Source organism: Oncorhynchus kisutch, linkage group LG16 (assembly GCF_002021735.2).
Source record: "Oncorhynchus kisutch isolate 150728-3 linkage group LG16, Okis_V2, whole genome shotgun sequence".
Taxonomy (NCBI): domain Eukaryota; kingdom Metazoa; phylum Chordata; class Actinopteri; order Salmoniformes; family Salmonidae; genus Oncorhynchus; species Oncorhynchus kisutch.
In genome coordinates, this window is record NC_034189.2 from 41,786,974 (window position 1) to 41,801,206 (window position 14,233).

Genomic DNA, 14,233 nt, shown 5'->3' on the forward strand with positions numbered 1-14,233 from the left:
TAATATAATGTTTGCCTTGGTTATTCATTTTACAGTTTCATGTTACATTACTCTTACTTTGAAGGATTAAAAAAAACTTGCCCCGGAAGTTCTTCATTACTGTTAGCTTCACCGGTGACGGAACACACAACACACGCTAGCCAGCCATTGGCATTCTCTGAAAAATGTCTAAATTGGAGTTGTTGAGAGTGATTTTTAACCAACGATGTACAGGCGCTGCAGATGAGATATTCAGAGCCGTTGCAAAAACGATATCAGAGTACCAGGACAACGTTAATCTATCGAAAGAGGACAACGGCCGTCTACAGGGGCTGCTTGACGTCATCCTGAAACCTGAGATAAAGTTGTATAGAGCAGGTTTGTTACTTTCTCCGTATTCATTTTATAAACATTTGCAATGTTGGGAATTTAATTCAATGCAGCAGGAAGCTAGCCTAGGTAACGTGGCTATAAAACCTTTGATGTGCCTACAGCTAGCAAACTCGGCAGCCATGTTGAGTTGCAGTTACACATGACCAGGGGCTGTCACTAGTTACCACAGCCACACTCGGCTCTATCGTAAAATGTAATGAAAACAAACATTTGTTTTTGGTATTAAAGGTTATGTATAAGGTTAGCATTGGTTTTAAGGGTTAGGTTTAAAATCAGATTTTAAGAATACAAATTGTAGAAAAGGCGGGGTTTATGACTGACAGATTGTGGAGCATGTATTGCAGAATCAGAGGGAAAGAGAGGCAGATCTCGAATGAGGGAGGAGGGGATACAGGAAATGAGTTTAACGCGTATATTGAGTAGAACGTCATTAGATATATTCTCAAATATTATTATTTTTAAGAGCAACGGAGCTGGCAGATAGGTTTTAGTTTCTCCAGTGCAGTAGATGGCGGTAATGCACCATGACGTTGGATGCCAACCGGCGATAAATCACACCAAATACGAAGTTTATTACTTTGGTTGTGGTAACTAACTAGTGACGCGACTATGGTTGGGGGCATCTTCATTACGCGCTATTCGGTTGAAAAACAGTTATTAAACAGAAGCGAATTAAATGGGGAGGGACCTACCAGAATTTTTCAATTAGAAACTCTCGTTTACTCTGTTTGCTTCCATTTGGTTTTTAGAACGGTGAACGGTTTCCGTAATGAAAACGCCCCATATAAACTGTATGAGGAGATGCTTGTCTTCTCCCTAACATTTGGATTTGATGTCCACAGAGCAGAACGGCGGGCTGTCAAGCGCCTGGCTGTTCCTCTCTTTGGATTGGTAGATATATCTCGTTATTTGTAATACTTTTTGGAATATTTGACGAGGGGGTTTGAAGTCAACGGACTGCATTCAATGGAGAATGAGATGCTATGCTAACCTCATGAATATGCATGCATTGAAGTCTCGAATTTCAACAGGGACAACTCCGATATAAAATGTTTTTTCCTCAAATTTACCAGGATGTCTGTGCATCATATTTATATCAGTAGCACCTTAATTTGGGAGGACTGGCTCCTAGTAATTAATGGAAAATGATCAAGATATGTTTGATATCATTCTATTTACTCCACTCCAGACATTATTATTAGCCGTCCTCCCCTCACCAGCCTCCTGTGGTACACTTGTAATAAACTAAGTATTACGAAAACTTCCATTAGATCAAAAAAGCCTAATTTATCAAAATGGCAAAACATTTTTATATGTACTAATAAATTCAACACTCATTTCCCCCCATGCAAAAACTCCCCACTTGCTTAATAATTAATGACCTGCTTAATTTGGACAGATTTGGGGTGGAGTAAAACCTCTCGCTTCACCTCTTCCCCTCTGCCATGACTCCACTAGCAGCCTGCCTCTGCATCATTTCTAGCCTGAACAGCCGCTAGTAATCGCTGTTTCTGTCTTTTGACGTTCCCACTATCGTTTGAACAGACATTGTACTTTGGCTAACACACTAATTTCCCTGCTATCAGTGAGTACATTAAACATCCTCCATTCAGGCTGCAAAAGGTGCCAGTTTCCTCCTTACTAACTTAAAGGGATAGAGGCAAATATCGGGCAGAATATGCCTGTCTTATTAAAGCACCTTTCCAGTTAATAGCCAAATCAACACAATTATTTGATTTAGGGCTGTCCCTGACAAAAAAAAATCTTGGTTGACCAAAAGTAATCTGTTTTTTTGACAAATCATTGCTCAACATTTTTTAAAGTATATTTTTCTATATATAGACACACCCCATGTGTTTTAATAAAGTCTGTCGCGATACGAAACCTTCAGCCCCGCCCCTTGGCCGGCAGTGGGGCTGCTAGAGGTGGTTAGCGTCCCGTTCCCTGGATTGGACAGGGCACTATAGATACTTCAGGTTATCTCGGTATAACCAGGACCGCTCGCATAGCCCTGCCTCTCTTTCTATATCGAAGCGTTGTCCGCGTAGAGAGGTCTTTTGCCTTGTCACTCTCAACGGTCTAGCTCTAGCTGGGATGTGTGAACCCCACCTTTATCCTCTAGACTCTTTGCTTCACCACTAATTGATCCCTGAGTTGTTATTAAGCACTAGTCCTACCAGTCTCTATATGATTTCCCTGTGGTTGAGTATTTCCCCTCTGTGATGTATCTAGTTTAAAGTGTGAAGACCTTTAGTCAACTTAGTCTCACTACTCTGCCCGTCGGCTATGTATCGCTTGGAAAATAAAACTTTAGATAGATCGATAAGACAATTAAATGAATCACTACTGGACACACCTTCCTCCTTGTCTTTTAATGGTAACTCATTCTGTCATAGAGCATTGATCCCCGTTTCCAGTGTCCCGGTAGCGGGGAGTGTCAGAGTTGTTATCTCCCGTGCCGTTAACTGTCTTTGAGAGACCCTTTTGCTCGAGACAAAACAAGACTACCGTTTATTTTTGAAAACACTCTGTTTTTTGTCTTTTACAAATCAAACACACTTCAAAATACACCATTTGTTTCTCGGTCACACACAGCATTAATCAAAAACATGCAATTGACTTAATGCTCTTATAAAATGCCTGGTACAATGATAACACTTATCTCTATATTAAATACTTATAATAGTTATTTAATTTCCTTTGAGAGATGACGAGGAGACCCACAAGATCAGGAACAGAGTTTCAATCGGTCAGAGTTTTTTTAGAATTTAGTTAGTAGCGACTCCCCTCTACTGGCTGAGAGGTTGACTTGGAGTCGGTGCTTTACTAAATTGAGAAATTCAAGTTTGGACTGGATGAGAGAACCCGCTGGTGATTCCCTGCCCCAAATGGAATATCAAAAAAGTCTGTGTCCGCAACGAGGTCGCGATACTGAGCTCAATCGAGAGGCTACAGAGAACTCTCTGGATATATTTGCATCAGCACCCACGTACCTGGCGCAAAACCACAGGATCAATTCAGACATCCATAAGAGAAAGCAAGGGATAACCTTAAGGACTAGAGTGCCTCTCAACCCCGTTGAACTACCGCAGTGTCAGTGGCTCGCAACGAGGTCGAGATGCTGAGCTCAATCGAGAGGCTACAGAGAACTCTCTGGATATATTTGCATCAGCACCCACGTACCTGGCGCAAAGCGACAAAACAACTGTTCAATAGTTAAACGGTATATCGGAGAGTCACTTCTCAGATCCAACAAGTTAGAATCTTTTAAGTAATTTGAGTCAGGTGTCAATTTACCCGAAGTCAAATGGTTGTCTAAATGAATTCAGAATTCAAGAAGTCAGCGCCAAAGTAATGGCAAATGTCTCTTTATATACCTTTTGATTCTCTGCACCCGATCTGCTGCTCCTCCCATTCCCTCAGAGCAGAGAGGGCGATGACATATCTTACAACAGGAAATACTTTTCTTACAGTGCATATATGGGCCTCTGGTTATGACAGAGCCTATTACTCTAGCAACAATGAGGAAATGCTTTTCTTACAGTGCGCATATGGGCCTCTGTTTATGACAGTGCCCTTACTCTATCAGCAATTCCCATTCAGAGGTGTCACTTGAGGCAGAGGGTGATTCTTCCTGACACCAGTCAGGTTCAATAGTTGGTTGGCTTGAGTCGTCTTCTGGTGGTTTTCCCCAATCCGGCATTTCAGTAGGCGAGGTCATCTCTGTCTCTACCCTTGGTGGGTGAGACAGGGGAAGAGGACCAGGAGGTAGATCCATTTGGCGTTTTACTACAAGTCAACTGTTGCTTTAAATTTACAGTTTGATGCCCCAAGAGGGTGTCAGAGATCTAGATAACCAGAAGAAAAAACTTTAACCTGACGCAACTATTTCCTGTCAGCTCCTGCTGGCTTTTGCAGATTTTGCCATAACTCTCTTGAAGTTGTTGGTAATAGGCTACACGAGGAGTCGGCAACCTTTCTCATGTGGACTGCCAATTTATCTTACCATTTCTGCGGATCTGCGTGCCAGTTATGGTTTTGATATGCACATTTTCATGAAACAGTTTAATTGAATTTATAATAACATCTTCATATCTTAATCATTAACTACATGACAACTGAATTCTATCTAAATTAAAATGATAAAACTAAAAAGTAACTTCCATTGCCAACTATGTAAAAATAGCCTACATAAAGCCAACAAATAAAAACTATTGCAGCCTACAGGTTGAAACCCTGATTTTAAAAATAAGTATTAAATGAATCACACTGGCTACGTTTTGCCTGTCTGCAATAAACTTGAACCATTATATTAACTTGGGTCCAGCTGGAGGCTTGTGCAAGCATACTTGTAACATTGTATAAATATAGTGAGCAGACACAGCTATAGGCTATTTGCACAAGGGATAAGAAGCAGTGCTTGACTTTGGCAGGAGCTCACCAGAGCTGAGTACCAACACCTCAAATGTTCTACTGCTTGAGCTCCTGTTCCTCTTATAGAATATTAGCTCAAAAGTATTGTGGAGCTCCTGCACCTAAATATAAGCAGTATCATGACCCAAAATGAGTACCGGAACCTATTTCAGTCCAAGTCCAGCACTAATAAGAAGCCTATTTTTATGAGGTTTCCACAGGATCAGAGCATGACATTTTCCCTTTTCATGCCGAGTGGTTATCGAAAGAGAGCTGGACAGATTTTGTAATTCTCAATGGATGTAAGAACAGACTTTGTTTGCTTGCTGTTTGAGGTGAAGAAAACATTACTTTGAGAAGCTCCACAGGTCATTAGTGGTGGTGCATTAAGCCAATCAGAAATACTATCAGAACTCCAAATGGCCTACATTTGCTCGCAGGCCAGGTAGCCTACAGAAGTACTTCTCTGCGTGCACATCCTTACTCAACATTGACAGCAGCACTCCAAAACTTGTTTCTCACAAGTGTAGTATAGGTTGCACACTGCAAACAATGTGTCCCCTCTGATGATGAGAACAGGAAGACTGGATGAATAATATTAAATGCATTAAAAGAAATGACCATAACCAAAGTAACAATCATTTGTAGATGAGTAATTATAAGAATTAATGGTAAATGTACTATTGGTGATTTGTATACTACCGGTCAAATGTTTTAGAACACCTACTCATTCAAGGGCTTTTCTTAATGTTTTACTATTTTCTACATTGTGGGATAATAGTGAAGACATCAGAACAATGAAATAACACAAGGAATCACGTAGGAACCAAAAAAGTGTTAAATAAATCAAAATTTATTTTATATTTGAGACTCTTCAAAGTAGCCTCCCTTTGCCTTGATGACACTCTTGGCATTCTCTCAACCGGATTCATGAGGTTTGTCACCTGGAATGCATTTCAATTAACAGGTGAGCCTTCTTAAAAGTTAATTTGTGGAATTTCTTTCCTTAATACGTTTGAGTCAGTCAGTTGTGTTGTGACAAGGTAGGGGTGGTATATAGAAGATGGTCTTTTACCAAATAGGGCTACGGCCATATTATGGCAAGAACAGCTCAAATAAGCAAAGAGAAACGACAGTTCAGCATTACTATAAGACATGCAGGTCAGTCAATACGGAACATTTCAAGAACTTTGGAAAGTTTCTTCAAGTGCAGTCGCAAAAACCATCAAGTGCTATGATGAAACCGTCTCTCATGAGGACTGCCACAGGATTGGAAGACACAGTTACCTCTGCTGCAGAGGATAAGTTCATTAGAGTTACCAGGCTCAGAAATTGCAGCCCAAATAAATGCTTCACAGTGTTCAAGTAACAGACACATCTCAACATCAACTGTTCAGAGGAGACTGTGTGAATCAGGCTTTCATGGTCAAATTGCTGCAAAGAAACCACTACTAAAAGACATCAATAAGAGGAGACTTGCTTGGGCCAAGAAACATGAGCAAGGGACATTAGACCGGTGGAAATTTGTCCTTTGGTCTGTAGTCCAAATTGGAGATTTCTGGTTTCAACCGTCGTGTCTTTGTGAGACGCAGAGTAGATGAACAGATGATCTCCGCATGTGTATTTCCCAACGTAAAGCATGGAGGAGGTGGTGTTATGGTGTGGGAGTGCTTTGCTGGTGACACTGTCTGTGATTTATTTAGAATTCACACTTAACCAGCATGGCTACCACAGCATTCTGCAGCGATACGCCATCCCATCTGGTTCGGGCTTAGTGCGACTATCATTTGTTTTTCAACAGGACAATGACCCAACACACCTCCAGGCTGTGTAAGAGCTATTTGACCAAGAAGGGGAGTGATGGAGTGCTGCATCAGATGACCTGGCCTCCACAATCCCCTGACCTCAACCAAATTGAGATGGTTTGGGATGAGTCAGACCGCAGAGTGAAGGAAAAGTGCTCAGCATATGTGGGAACTCCTTCAAGACGGTTGGAAAAGCGATTTTAAGTTGATTTAACACTTTGATTTGGTTGCTACGTGATTCCATATATGTTATTTCATAGTTTTGATGTCTTCACTATAATTCTACAATGTAAAAAATAAAGAAAAACCCTTGAACGAGTAAGTGTTCTAAAACTTTTGACCGGTAGTGTATGTAATGGGGAATTGATATACACTAACAATCAAAAGCAAACTATTCACACTAAGCTATGAAACAATGACTGTGCCCAAATTGGCAGGAGAGGGCGCATTCTGGTCTGGGCGCATGTTCAATCTGATGTATGCATTGGCCATGCATCATTTATGGTGATATGGCCTCAGTAGAAGTCAGGGCATTCATTCTTCTTGCGTTTCCCAGAGCAGTGCAGAGATAAAGGAAGTGAGTTTGTGTTTATACAGGATGTACCGCCCCCACCTACCGTCAACCAAATCATGTCAATGTGGAGCTATACAGAGACCTCCGCATTGTTACAAAACTTGGGAGGCGCATGGCGATGCGGTACAGAGATCGATTTGGCCTCTGTCACACCCTCCATATGGAGCCTCCGACCACATTTTAGAATCAAGCTTAAATCGGCTTTTAGTCTAGGCCACCGCAATGGATTAGTTCACAGAGATTGGCGCAAATATATGTTTGTTACTGCTCGACTAAAATAATCTCGGTCGACCAACAGCCTAACGACCAAACAATCGACCAGTCCATTAATTGGGGTCAGCCCTAATTTGATTTGACATTGCACAGTTGCTTATCACTTCCATAGATGTTCATCTAGTTGTGGCTGAAGTTTGCCAACATTCGTAGTGGCTGTTTAAAGACTCCCCTGGCCCATAGACTACTTTCAAGGTGAAGAACCAACTAATATTACATTGTGAAAGGCTGAACTTGTACTTCAACAGGAACCCCATTGTTTTATGTCAGAATTTATCTACACTGTCAGTTGAGGATGAAGCGTTGCCTGACATAAGATGCAACGACCCCTTATCTATCAGCTTATGAATTCTAACTCATCTTTTGTCTTTCCCTTCAGATTTTGAGCAGTTCATTGTCTCTGAAGTGGAGTTTCCTCCTGAGCAGCAGCAATTTGAACAAGAGTGGAGCCCCGATCTGGGGCAAGATGACTGGAACCCCATACAGATTAAAGAGGAACAGGGGGAATTCAGTATCATCCAGGAGGAGGAAGACTCTGTATTCACTCCTACCTGGGTGAAAAGTGACTATGATCAGTACTCAACTCAGTCCTCACAAACCCAAAGTGAAGAGTACAAAGACAGAACAAAACCTAACGGAGTGGATTATTCAAAGCCAACCCGTGGCTCTTGGCCCCAGCCCAAATCGAGGAGGACACCGACAGAAAATAGAAAAGGCTTTATCAGCTCCAAGGGTAGAAAATCAATGGATCTGAAATCACCAGTGCAAAGGAGGCGTCACACAGAAGAGAAATCATTTTGCTGTAGTGATTGTGGTGAATTTTTCACTCAGATGGGAAAACTGAATTCTCATAGGATCATGATACACTCCAGAGGTAATCAGTTTCGCTGTGATGAATGTGGCAAATGTTTTGCTCAGTGGGGATATCTGAATTCTCATATGAGGATTCACACAAGGGTGAATTGTGGAAAAATATTCACTCAGTCTGGCCGTTTCGAACCCTCCTTGACCACTTTGAAGGATCGCAGGGGAGAGAAACTTTATTGCTGTGGTGAATGTGGCAAATATTTTTCTAACACTGGGTCCCTGAATTATCATAGGAGGTCGCACACAGAGAAGAAATCGCATCGTTGCCATGATTGTGGCAAATGTTTTTATAAATGTATGGATCTGAATATTCACAGGAGGATTCACACAGGGGAGAAACCCTATCGCTGCCAGTTCTGTGGAAAATGTTATAATCAGCAGACTTCTCTAAGTTATCACATGAGGAATCACACAGAGACATCTTGTAACTGTCATTATTGTGGCAAATATATTCGTCATAGAGGTAATCTGACAGCGCATATGAGGATTCACACGAGGAAAATCAGATAATTGTTGCTATAGTAGCAGATCTTTAAGCACTGGCAGTCACATATGACAGTCATATACATATGCACAATGTATATATGTATATGAGTGCATATGAAGATAATCAGATGAGCAATAAACTATTTTGCTGTCAGGATTGTTGTAAATGGTTCACTCATTCCAATCTGAATCGTCTGGGGAGACAGAGGGCAGGAACCACATTAATACCAGAACTGGCAAATCTTTCACAACTGACTTTTTTTGACACTGCGTATGAGACATTCACACATTACACGTTTTCTGTAGAAAATGCTTTAGTGCCAGAAGTGCATTGAATAGAAATCAGAGAACACACAGCGAAGAACAACCTTCAAAGCCTGAAGGTTCACCCGAGGACACACTTGATTGACCTTTACTCTGGTAGCCCTGAAGCCTGATCTCTATTCAAATCAAATTGTATTGGTCACATACACATATTTAGCAGATGTTCTTGCGATTGTAGCAAAATGCTTTTGTTCCTAGCTCCAACCGTGCAGTAGTATATAACAACTCAAAACATGCCATGGAACAAAGGAAATGGATCCTTGAAACAAAGTTGTATTACTGTTCGTAATGCTGGTGAGTTACCGCCGCTCTGATATCTACAGGTACTTTCAGACTGTATGTAATAACACACACACAAATGCTGGGCTAATAATGTAAGAAGTAACACACACAAAAAAAATTCTGCAAAGTTGCTTAGCTAGAAGCAAAGTTGCCATGACTGTCGGCACAATCTATGCATAACTATTAAAGGCCATAATCAGGACATGTTCTGCTTAACCTGTCATTTTCCATTCTGTATTGGCAGTAACTTTCATTAAGTGTGAAACTATTTTTCCACTGAGCTCAGAACTTGTGGTTAATTGTGTAGCCCGTCTCTTCCAGAAACCAATTTGTGTGCTTCATTGTTAAATATCACCCATCGTCTATAATGATGCATGTATGTCTCATTCAGAATTACTGTTCTTGTCACTCAGAAGAATAATTAGCCTTTTAGCCAGTTGCCATTTTAGCAGTTGTATCTTGAAGAGGTTGCTGACTTTGCAGAGCGATCTCCCAGTAGGCCTACTGTTTGCGCCATTAAATACTTTTTCTGAACTTGATGACCGCCTCCTGACTTGTCTCTTTTCACATTGACATCTTCATTGGAGCCTTCAGGGCCATGATACACTTGGAATTTGTTGAGGTAATGTTGCTACTGTATCATGGGCTTAAGAGTACACATGGAGAGAAACATGACTGTGTCCTGTGTGGGGGAAGGCACATTTTGTAACTTCTACCTGTTAAGTGGAGACACGCCACAGCTCTTCATTTAAAAGTCATCCGGTTTTTCAGAAGTATCTGATTACAATATTTTTGCTGGTAATGTAATGGATTAGTTGCATAAAGAGAGAATCAGCAAGTAAAAAATAAACTTGAATGTGGGGTGGGGTGGGGGGGGCTGCACTTCTAACAGCATGGTCACCCATGAAGCAGAGCCTGGGATGATGGGGAGGCCAATGCCAGGGGAGCAGACTCGGGTGTGCAGAGTTTTGAAATCTGTCCCGTGTTTTGGCAAGGAGTCCGTAGAAAAATGGCGTTGCAGTAGTCCAGGTGGGATAACACAAAGGTTGTGAATGGGGATTTCAGCAGTGGGGTCAGTAAGAGGGTCTCAGTCCTGATATGTTTTGGAGGTGGAAGAAGGCCGACTTGGTGATTTACTTCCCAAAAGATTCAATCAATATCATGAATGAACAGCATTAGGTCAAAATGAATGAGAAATAGTATTGGACAGAAGGAAGGCACTATTATCTGGAAAGTATGTATTTTCAATGTATCAATAACATCATTTTGATTCTCTAATCACCCTGAGAGAAGTTCCAAAACAAACCGGAATCCCAGTTTTTAATAATGTGAAAACAGAATTGGAACCAGTGCTGTGAGGTTCCTACAGTACTCTGTACTGTTTAATAATTACATAATTCAAATCAAACTTGATTCACTTAGGGGCCGATTCACTTAAAAAATGTAGGCCTTTGCTATGCACTTCTCAGTAGTTGGTATTCAGACTAACCTTATGTAGGTGAGCAATGAGATTTGTGGGTGTGGCTCCCTTGCGTGCACTGAATACATTTTGTTCAACCCCAGAAAGCACACCCACTGAGTTGCAGACTGAATTGATCATGTAATGTGTTTGAAAGCAATGCAGGTGTAGAAGCACGGTGGCTAGGAAAAACTCCCTAGAAAGGCCAAAACCTAGGAAGAAACCTAGAGAGAAACCAGGCTATGTGGGGTGGCCAGTCCTCTTCTGGCTGTGCCGGGTGGAGATTAAAACAGAACATGGCCAAGATGTTCAACTGTTCATAAATGACCAGCATGGTCGTATAATAATAAGGCAGAACAGTTGAAACTGGAGCAGCAGCACAGTCAGATGGACTGGGGACAGCAAGGAGTCATCATGTCAGGTAATCCTGGGGCATGGTCCTAGGGCTCAGGTCCTCCGAGAGAGAGAGAAAAAAAAAGAGAATTAGAGAGAGCATATGTGGGGTGGCCAGTCCTCTTCTGGCTGTGCCGGGTGGAGATTAAAACAGAACATGGCCAAGATGTTCAAATGTTCATAAATGATCAGCATGTTCGAATAATAAGAAGGCAGAACAGTTGAAACTGGAGCAGCAGCACGGCCAGGTGGACTGGGGACAGCAAGGAGTCATCATGTCAGGTAATCCTGGGGCATGGTCCTAGGGCTCAGGTCCTCCGAGAGAGAGAAGGAGAGAATTAGAGAACGCACACTTAGATTCACATAGGACACCGAATGGGACAGGAGAAGTACTCCAGATATAACAAACTGACCCTAGCCCCCTGACACATGAACTACTGCAGCATAAATACTGGAGGCTGAGACACGAGGGGTCAGGAGACACTGTGGACCCATCCGAGGACACCCCCGGACAGGGCCAAACAGGAAGGATATAACCTTAATAATGTGAAATAATGTGTACCTTTTTAATTTTAATTTGATCAGCACAGGACTAATCTAGCCTACGGAGAATGCGTTCAGAATATGGAGATCAATGAAAGATAGCCATTAAAAACAAAAAGGAATATTTGTCTGTTTCAGATCCCATGGGTAGATTAAAACCCTCTGATATTACACATTTAGGGTAAAGTAAGTATTCATGAATCCTAGGTTACTTCAAGGGAAAAAAATAGGGTTGGAGAGCTTTTATGCATAAAATAAAACTATGGTGTGTACATTAGTAGGATATAAATTAGCCCTGATTGCCCGCACTGATCATGGAACTAAGTCGTGCGCTGCATGTAAAATTCAAACTATAATGATTAGGTCTGCACTCCATTATTGTTTTCCCGATTTATACGAGGCCTTCATTAAATAATATCCACTATTACTAGCGACCCTCAGTAAAAACCACAAGAACGTGACAGCGTTTAAAGAGGAAACATATTAAGGTAGGCTAAACTAAAACAATAAAAGGAATTATACGAAATGTTGTGTACCAACTAAAGGGAACTAACACTAAAAGTGTTTTAAAAAATGTGGTTAATACTGACGGTCACTACCTATATAGCGGCGAATAACATTTGACAGAAAACAAATAGGCAACAGGAAATGTCGTAGCATGTAATTAAAGCGTTCAGAATACCCATAGAGAGCAATGCGAAAAAAAGGGAATTATGCGTAACGTAAAAAAAGAGTTACATGCGTAACTCAGGTCTGAATTACCCCAATATAATGTTTACAAAAGTAAATCTTTAACACTTCTAGAGCATGTATTATCCAGAGTTTAATTCACTTTTTTTTCAGTTGTCCAAACCCTGCCTTTTAATTTCCATCTTCTGATGCAGGTCAGCGTTTTTCGTTCCGAATCTTGTTCTGGAGGCAGCTCTGCAGAGTGGTCACTAGCTCGCACAGCCACAAAGTCATAAAATCTGATTTGACCCTAACCTTAATTTAAGACCAAAAAGCAAACACTTTTTTTAAATTCATTTTTTCAATATAGCCAATTCTTACTTCGCAGCTGGCCCATCTAGCGGAAATTGCTCAACTCTTCCTCAAGGACCATACTCAACCCAATAAACGTCAACCGACTCATCTGACAGATCTTTGTCTAAATATTTTTTATTCTGTTTTAGTCCTGTTCTCTTTCTTTGTGGACATTATTCATATGTTATAACAGCTGAGCCTTATAACTGAATCTTTTCCCACAGACAGAGTGGCCATATTCCTCTCCTGTGTGAGTCAGTTTGTGTATGGTTAGGTTCCCCTTGACCCTGAAGCTTTCCCATAGTCACCACAGCTAAACGATTTCTCTCCTGTGTGAGTCAGTTTGTGCACGTTCAGGTGCCCCTTCTGATAGAAGCTTTTCCCACAGACACTACAGCTAAATGGCTTCTCTCCTGTGTGAGTTCCAACATGTTGGGTTAGGTTCCCTTTGCGATTAAAGCTCTTCCCACAGTCACCACAGCTAAATCGTTTCTCTCCTGTGTGAATCATCATGTGCTTGGAAATATCTACTTTGAGTTTGAAGGTCTTGCCACAAAAGGGGCAGGTGCAGGTTCCCATTGAGACACAGTCTGACATGGGCCTTCAGTTTACAGGTATAATTGGCATTCACTGGGTCTCTTCTTGGCGAGAGTCACAAGCATCTGCAGGTCAGATTTTAGAGCAAACGTTTCACCACAGTCACAGCACCGGAGAGTTTTTATAGCTGTGTTGCTGGGTTTGAAACAGTGTTTCTCCAATGTGAGTTGTGATCCAATGGTAGGCTGGGATCTAATGTTGGGCTGCTGTCGAGTCCTATTGAGTCGCTGCTTTCGGCTGTGCTGTAGCTGGATGCATTGTTTTGATTATTTGGAGGGTCACAGGGAATGTTGAGAGCCTTTAGCTGAGTCACAGTACCAAAAGGTGTGAGATTCACTTGTTTAGGGTCACACACTCTGTTCTCCACAGTCTGGATTTGAGGAGGAATCAAGGACTGAAGTGGGTCCTCCTGTTCACATTCACTTGTCACACAGGGAGGAGCGAATATGGATTATTTGGTATCAAAGAGTTCTTGAAGCGGTTCTTCCTCCTGACTGGTCCCGACTTCCTCCTCTTTAATCTGTGTGGGCTCAGTGTTCTCCTGTCTTAGACGAAGGCTCCGCTCCTGCTCACAGTGCCCAGGGAGAACCTCCTCTTCAGAGACAGCAGGAGAGAGCTGCAGGAAGTCTGGAGGGAAGGAGATGAGGAGTAGAGGTTATACAGTCTTTACACATCAGGGTTGGGACGAATTCCAATTAAAAGGGGCAATCTGCAGTTCAAACAATAACAATGCCAACACCCCGTCATTGTTTTGGTTTAGAGCTGAGGGATGGGGCTCATTAAAAATGATAGTTTTAACCATGTTTTAAGGCTATACTGTGT

At 41.7% G+C, this 14,233-nt stretch overlaps 1 protein-coding gene across 2 annotated transcripts; it reads left to right on the forward strand.

Annotated features, from left to right (window-relative positions):
• Window positions 1-88: 88 nt before the first annotated feature.
• LOC109878182 (oocyte zinc finger protein XlCOF10) lies at window positions 89-9,935 on the forward strand. Of its 2 annotated transcripts, none has more exons than XM_020470415.2 (2): window positions 89-357; window positions 7,817-9,935. In XM_020470415.2, the coding sequence occupies exons 1-2, from the start codon at window positions 165-167 to the stop codon at window positions 8,812-8,814; spliced, it is 1,191 nt and encodes a 396-aa protein (XP_020326004.1). In that variant the 5' UTR covers window positions 89-164; the 3' UTR covers window positions 8,815-9,935. The 2 variants fall into 2 exon arrangements, with proteins under 2 accessions (XP_020326004.1, XP_031648320.1); XM_031792460.1 differs by lacking the exon at window positions 89-357 and adding an exon at window positions 6,726-6,775.
• Window positions 9,936-14,233: the final 4,298 nt, after the last annotated feature.